The 7,766-nt window shown below is 49.2% G+C and overlaps 1 protein-coding gene across 1 annotated transcript in view; it reads right to left on the bottom strand.

The window, feature by feature from the left end:
• The window catches only part of rabep2 (rabaptin, RAB GTPase binding effector protein 2), a gene marked incomplete at its 5' end in the record, with an annotated part of 45,467 nt that extends 38,692 nt beyond the window's left edge, over nucleotides 1–6,775 (bottom strand). Inside the window, 4 exons of the mRNA XM_080523030.1 lie at nucleotides 1,337–1,738; nucleotides 2,407–2,492; nucleotides 4,721–4,882; nucleotides 6,703–6,775. Of these exons, the coding sequence (XP_080379156.1) occupies nucleotides 1,337–1,738; nucleotides 2,407–2,492; nucleotides 4,721–4,882; nucleotides 6,703–6,775 (723 nt within the window). The remainder of the gene's footprint in view (nucleotides 1–1,336; nucleotides 1,739–2,406; nucleotides 2,493–4,720; nucleotides 4,883–6,702) is intronic.
• Between the last annotated feature and the right edge of the window lie 991 nt (nucleotides 6,776–7,766).

The following is a 7,766-nucleotide window of genomic DNA, read 5'->3' as shown; positions in this document are numbered from 1 at the left end:
CAACATACATACACAAACACAACCAAGACACACATGGAAACGGACATCGCCTTGTAAACGGCCTGGTGTCTGAGTCCCAGTACAGGAGTGTGTATGACTCTTATATCAGTGTGTGTATGTGTGTGTGTGTGTGTGTGTGTGTGTCTGCGTGTGTGTCTGCGTGTGTGTGTGTGTGTTCGTCTGTCTGCGTCTTCAGTGCGTCTCAGAAGCTGTGTTGTCTATAAGTAGGAGTGTGTGTGTGTTAGTCTTGTGTATGTTTGTATGTGTGTGTGTGTGTGTATGTGTGTGTGTGTGTGTGTGTGTTAGCCTTGTGTGTGTGTTCGTCATGTGTGTTCGTCTAGTGTGTGTGTGTGTGTGTGTGTGTTAGCCTTGTGTGTGTGTGTGTATGTGTGTGTGTTAGCCTTGTGTGTGTGTGTGTGTTAGCCTTGTGTGTGTGTGTGTGTGTTAGTCTTGTGTGTGTGTTCGTCATGTGTGTTCGTCTAGTGTGTGTGTGCGTGTGTTTGTCACGTGTGTGTTCGTCATGTGTGTGTTCGTCCGTCACGTGTGTGTGTGTGTGTGTGTGTGTGTGTGCGTGTGTTCGTCCGTCATGTGTGTGTGTGTGTGTGTGTGTGTTCGTCATGTGTGCGTTCGTCCGTCAGGTGTGTGTGTGTTCGTCATTTGTGTGTGTGTGTTCGTCATGTGTGTGTGTGTGTGTGTGTGTGTGTGTGTGTGTTCGTTCGTCATGTGTGTGTGTGTTCGTTTGTCATGCGTGTGTGTTCGTCGTGTGTGTGTGTTCGTCATGTGTGTGTTCGTTTGTCAGGTGTGTGTGTGTTCTTCAGGTGTGTGTGTGTTCGTCAGGTGTTTGTGTGTGTTTGTCATGTGTGTGTGTGTTCGTTATGTGTGTGTGTGTTCGTCATGTGTGTGCGTGTGTTCGTCGTGTGTGTGTGTGTGTGTTCGTCCGTCAGGTGTGTGTGTTCGTTCGTCATGTGTGTGTGTTCGTCATGTGTGTGTGTGTTCGTTCGTCATGTGTGTGTTCGTCCGTCATGTGTGTGTGTGTTCGTCATGTGTGTGTTCATCATGTGTGTGTGTGTGTGTTCGTCATGTGTGTGTGTGTTCGTCCGTCACGTGTGTGTGTGTTCGTCCGTCACATGTGTGTGTGTGAGTGTGTGTGTGTGTGTGTTCGTCCGTCATGTGTGTGTGTGTGTGTGTGTGTGTTCGTCCGTCACGTGTGTGTGTGTGTGTGTTCGTCCGTCACGTGTGTGTGTGTGTTCGTCCGTCACGTGTGTGTGTGTGTTCGTCCGTCACGTGTGTGTGTGTGTGTGTGTGTGTGTGTGTGTGTGTGTGTGTGTGTGTTCACCTGCGTGTGTAGCGCGTCCCAGGCGGAGTGTGTGACCAGGCGGTGTCCGGGGGGGGGCAGGTAGATGGCCTCGGGCACCAGCGTCCCCGTGGAGACCAGGGAGGCCGTGTCCTCCTGCGGGGGGGGGCGGCGCCCCAGGGAGGGCGTGTCCAGGGAGAAGGACAGCAGGGACGCAGAGTCGCAGTGCTGGGAGAAGTAGCCTCCTTCCGTCAGGAGCCCCGCCCCCTCCTGCTCTGGCCCCTCCCCCATTCCCCCTCCCCCGGGGGGTCCCTCTGGGTCCGTCTGACTGACCTCTCGGAGGCTGCGGGGGGGGGAGTCTGGAGAGGAGGAGGCCTGGTCCTCTGGGGACGAGGAGGGGGCGACTACTGTCTCCATCCTCCCCTTGTTCACATCACCCTGGGACTGGAGGAGAGGAGAGAGAGGATGAGAGACTGAGAGGAGGAGAGAGAGGAGGAGAGACACTGAGAGGAGGAGAGAGAGAAGGAGAGACTCTGAGACAGAGAGGAGGAGAGAGAGAAGGAGAGACTCTGAGACAGATAGGAGGAGAGAGAGAAGGAGAGACACTGAGAGGAGGAGAGAGAGAAGGAGAGACTCTGAGATAGAGAGGAGGAGAGAGAGAAGGAGAGACTATGAGACGGAGAGGAGGAGAGACTATGAGACAGAGAGGAGGAGAGAGAGAGACTATGAGACAGAGAGGAGGAGAGAGAGAGACTATGAGACAGAGAGGAGGAGAGAGAGAGGGAGAGACTATGAGACAGAGAGGAGGAGAGAGAGAGACTATGAGACAGAGAGGAGGAGAGAGAGAGGGAGAGACTATGAGACAGAGAGGAGGAGAGAGAGAGGGAGAGACTATGAGACAGAGAGGAGGAGAGAGAGAGACTATGAGACAGAGAGGAGGAGAGAGAAGGAGAGACACAGAGACAGAGAGGAGGAGAGAGAGAGACGATGAGACAGAGAGAAGGAGAGACACTGAGACAGAGAGGGAAAACGCAACACAAGAAAAGGAGGAGGAGAGGTAACAAGGAAAGAAAAAGCTCAAAACACACACACACACACGCGCGCGCACGCACCTTATCAGTGGTTAGACTGGCTCTCCTCCACTGGGCTCTCTCTGATTGCAGAGCAGATATCCTGGCCTCGTACTGTGACGCCGTCTCTGAGGATGTAGATAAACGACGGTTAAAACAATGTTCAAAACATTCCTAGACATGGCCTGGAGAAGTTACTGACTTAGTACTTAAGAGGCACTTCCACCCCCACCCCTCCCACACACCCTCCTTACTACCTTAACACTAGAACAGCCATGAGGGGTCATTTGACTGTGAGTAAAGAAACATTTGTTATCTTTGCACTCGATCAAATTTCCGGACCCTCCTCTCATGACTTTTCCTAGACATGTGCGTTCTACCACCCAGTATCCTGACATTTTCTAAATCACATGAGGATAAGCTAGTATGAAGCTATTTTGCTGTTTTTCTGTGTAGGAAGCAGGCTAATTTACAAGGCGGCCAACTAGTGGTCGTTGTGTGTAAATAGCAGCTTGAGCATTGTAAAGAGAGGGTCCCCCGAGGCGGCTCTTTTAGTGGGTACTAACTAGTGTTAAAGGAGTACTTTACTTTTACTCATCCAAAACATTATTTGGGTATGCTTCTCTTCAGTCCATTGTTGACATGGTCCCAAAAATGTAATTACTTTTTCCCTACAGTCTCATAGAATTCTTAAGGACAGCTCATACTTCAATTTCCCCGGAACAAGTGGGAGGGTGTTTTGAGTCCTTTTTGACACAATGTTGACTTTAAAATACTAACAAGTTATTTAAGTGAAGAACTCCTCGAATCAGCTAAAAGCCTAAAACCCTCTAGGCAGTACAGGACTGTCTAGAGAAAAAAGAAAAAAATGTTTGGTATGTTTCTCTTCTCTCAGTCCATTGTTGACATGGTCCCTACAATGTCATCACTTTTTGCCTCCAGTACAAGTCTCACTGTCCGTGTACATGAGCTGGGCCACGTCTATGGCACACACACTAGTTAATCCTGTTTTGTTTGCTGATAGAGGCGTTGTTAGGATCTGGATCACATCAGGATCTGGAGAGCCAGGCTTATTCAGAATCCATGGGGACAGCTGAGATGAGGACCAGGACTGAGTTCCAGGTGAATGACGTCACAGGCCAGGTAGTCACGACACTCTCATGACCCTAGCAATAACATAGATTTAACACTAGGACAGCCGTGCATTTTTTACCTATTATAAGAGCCGCCACGGGGGACAAATGACCATAGTCTTTATAATGGGAAGCTGCCCAGACCCTCTGACTCCCAGGACAGACACAGGTACGCACCTCTCAGGACAGACAGACAGGTACGCACCTCTTAGGACAGACACAGGTACGCACCTCTCAGGACAGACAGACAGACAGGTACGCACCTCTCAGGACAGACAGACAGACAGGTACGCACCTCTCAGGACAGACACAGGTACGCACCTCTCAGGACAGACAGACAGACAGGTACGCACCTCTCAGGACAGACACAGGTATGCACCTCTCAGGACAGACAGACACAGGTACGCACCTCTCAGGACAGACAGACAGGTACGCACCTCTCAGGACAGACACAGGTACGCAACTCTCAGGACAGACAGACACAGGTACGCACCTCTCAGGACAGACACAGGTACGCACCTCTCAGGACAGACAGACAGACAGGTACGCACCTCTCAGGACAGACACAGGTACGCACCTCTCAGGACAGACAGACAGACAGGTACGCACCTCTCAGGACAGACACAGGTACGCACCTCTCAGGACAGACAGACACAGGTACGCACCTCTCAGGACAGACAGACAGACAGGTACGCACCTCTCAGGACAGACACAGGTACGCACCTCTCAGGACAGACAGACACAGGTACGCACCTCTCAGGACAGACAGACAGACAGACAGGTACGCACCTCTCAGGACAGACAGACAGACAGACAGGTACGCACCTCTCAGGACAGACAGACAGACAGGTATGCACCTCTCAGGGCAGACAGACAGGTACGCACCTCTCAGGACAGACAGACAGACAGGTATGCACCTCTCAGGGCAGACAGACAGACAGACAGACAGGTATGCACCTCTCAGGGCAGACAGACAGACAGACAGGTACGCACCTCTCAGGACAGACAGACAGGTACACACCTCTCAGGGCTGACAGACAGGTACGTACCTCTCAGGACAGACAGAGAGGAGTACGCACCTCTCAGGGCAGACAGACAGACAGACAGGTACGCACCTCTCAGGGCAGACAGACAGACAGGTACGCACCTCTCAGGGCAGACAGACAGACAGGTACGCACCTCTCAGGGCAGACAGACAGACAGACAGACAGACAGGTACGCACCTCTCAGGGCCTCCTGTAGAGACTGCACCTCCAGGTCACACAGCCTCTGCAGCTCCTCCAGCTCCTCCTGCTTGTTCAGCTCACAGATGGTGGCCACGCCCTGCCAGTGCTGCAGCTGAACTCTGCAGTCAGCTAGCTGGGTCTGCAGGGTGGGCTCCCCCTCTGGAAACACACACACACACACACATTCAAATGGTAAATGGACTGCACTTATATAGCGCCTTTATCCAAAGCGCTTTACAATGGCCTCTCATTCACCCATTCACGCACACATTCACACACCAATGGCTGCAAGCTACCATGCAAGGCGCCGGCCCGCTCAGTGGGAGCAATTTGGGGTTCAGTGTCTTGCCCAAGGACACTTCGACATGTGGCCAGCCGGGGTTCGAACCGCCGATCTGCCAACCTTGCGATCATTAGATTAGGTGGCTCTACCTCCTGCGCCACAGCCGCCCCTTCACTCACTAGAGGTCTGAAAACACACACACACACACACACACATTCACTCACTAGAGGTCTGGATAGTTTATTCTCTATTATTTGGTTAGTAACGTTCAATAAAAAGATTACCCTGAATGTACACTTTGCTTGTGATTCCACTGTAAGACGAGTGCAGGTTGTAGCCCCCAAAATAAACAATGCTGAACACTGCTTGAACCCCCAGAAAGCCTGATGTCGGCTGCGTTCGTAAATTCGCTCTGAGTACGCCGGGGCGCACACTGGGTTCAACGTCATAAAGGGACCAAGTCATTTGATCAGACAAGAGGCATTCCATGAGCACTGATCAGATTTCCGGGGCAGATTTTACGAACGCAGCCGTAACTGAAAATGTCTGGTCAAATTCACACATTTTGTGAAGTCAGGATTCCATGGTAAGCCATTTTTTTTACGCTTAAAATGGAAGGCACATTCCAATAACCACTCAAAGAAGGTGCTAGAAATTATGATGTAGGTGTGTTGTTAGAGATGAGAGGGTGTGTTGTGGAAGACGTTGTGACATGTCACTCCAGGCTCGTTCAAAACAGGGTCAGCAGCAGCTGACAGCCATGTAATGTAGAGAGAGACTGCTCTTCAATTCATTTGACTTTGCTTAGTTAGTTTACAATCAAAGCCAATCCAAATATGTTTATATTACATGTATGTAGGCTATATTTAGTATCCTATTATATTAGCACTGTTTAGCGATGCATGCATAATGGTATGTTCAGTTGAAACTCAAAGTAGCCTATAGGGGAGCGTGTCTATGTTCCCACAGCCCGATGGTCCCACATCTAACTAACCCTAACCCTAACACTGACCCTAACCCTAACCCTAACACTGACCCTAACCCTAGCCCTAGCCCTAACACTGACCCTAACCCTAACACTGACCCTAACCCTGACCCTAGCCCTAACACTGACCCTAGCTCTAACCCTAACCCTAGCCCTAACTCTAACACTGACCCTAACCCATGAAATATTAGAAATGTGGGACCATTGGGCTGACTCCTAACAGCTCCCAGGGCCTGGGGATGTGTGGGTCAGTCAGGTCATTTCTGGACATTCTTTAACTATTAACACTTTCGTCTCAACAGAACCCCCCCCCCCCAGATGCAGATCTTGAACTATGGGGACATAAGCAAAACACACTACTTCCATTTTTTCTTTTTTAAACATGACATTCGAGACTTTCTATTTTTTAAATAATTTGGGGTTAAAGTATATTTAAAGAACAGCGACGAATTGTGCTGTAAGCTCCACTTGTCTGGGCTGGGTTGACCACCACTGACCACCTAACCTGGGGATGTTCTCACCCTCCAGGACCAGGGGGGTGTAGGTCTGCTTGGTGTTTGTGTGATCAACCAACACCATGTCAGCCTCTGAGATTATGCCAAACTAGTGACTAGTCTACAGAACGAGCGATCGCAATCCGTTTCCAAAAAATTGACAGCGAAGAATGTGAAAAGACCACAGTGAGTGAGGGACACTTGTGGTGGAGTGTACCCCAGAGGAGTCTGCTCTTACCTCCTCCTTCATCTCGGTCCCTGGCCTCCTCCTCCTCCTCCTCCTCCTCCATCTCTAACACAGATCTGCTGATCACTGCGCTAAACGATCCTGTTTAATCGTCGAAGTCATCTGTGTGGATGTTTCGGACAAAAAACACTGGGTTGGGTCAGAAGGAAGTCAAGGCAGGAATTGTCAGAATCGCTCCTCCCGGTCAACTTCAGGAAACAACTTTCCCCCGGTCTGAGCCTAACGGAAATGACGTCAGCATCCTTCCTCCGCGTCCCGTTCCTCCACCCTGGCCACTTCACGACTGGTAGGTGGTGGGCCGAACGCGTTTATCGCGAAGTTTATCTTTTTCCATCTACTGAGTAAACGATCTCTTACATACGATATTAAGTAATTATCTTTAGTCTATAACAATTTGTTGGCAGCTGTATTTATGTCGGAGATTTTCACAAACTTGTTTTTTAATCGTCTGTCTGCTCAGGGACATCGCTGGTCGCTCTAGTTGATAAACCAATCAGAATTCGAGTACGGCTTCATTAGGACCCCGAAATGTAAACACTGGCTGTTAACCCTAGCAACTGACTGGATGTTAACCCTAGCAACCACGGGAAAATAACGAGATGTGATGAATTATGGAGTGTTGTATGCATTTAACAAACCGAACGGACAATATTATAGCATTTTCAGATGCAAGTTGGACCAAATTTGTACATTGTTCTCTACAGTGGGTGAATCTTCACACTGCAGAAAGCCAAATTGCAGAAAGGGCTGTAAAAAAAATATAACCTAGTAGACAGTTACATTCCAGATGTGCCAGCTACGGTAATATTGGCTACCATAGACAATGCTATATAATAATAATAATAATAATAATAATAACTTTATTTGTATAGCGCTTTTCCTGCAAACGTTGCAGCTCAAAGTGCTTTAATCATTATATAATCTTAATTTAATTATTTTGTAACTTAAAGGCAATATTAAAAAGATGGGTTTTTAGTCTTGACTTGAACATATTTGCTGAGGTTGCATCTCTAATGTATATGCAGTATGCCAAC

Source organism: Nansenia antarctica (assembly GCF_963989245.1).
Source record: "Nansenia antarctica genome assembly, chromosome: 2".
NCBI classification, from domain to species: domain Eukaryota; kingdom Metazoa; phylum Chordata; class Actinopteri; order Argentiniformes; family Microstomatidae; genus Nansenia; species Nansenia antarctica.
Note: the sequence above shows the minus strand (reverse complement) of the source record. Positions and strands in the feature narration are given on the sequence as shown.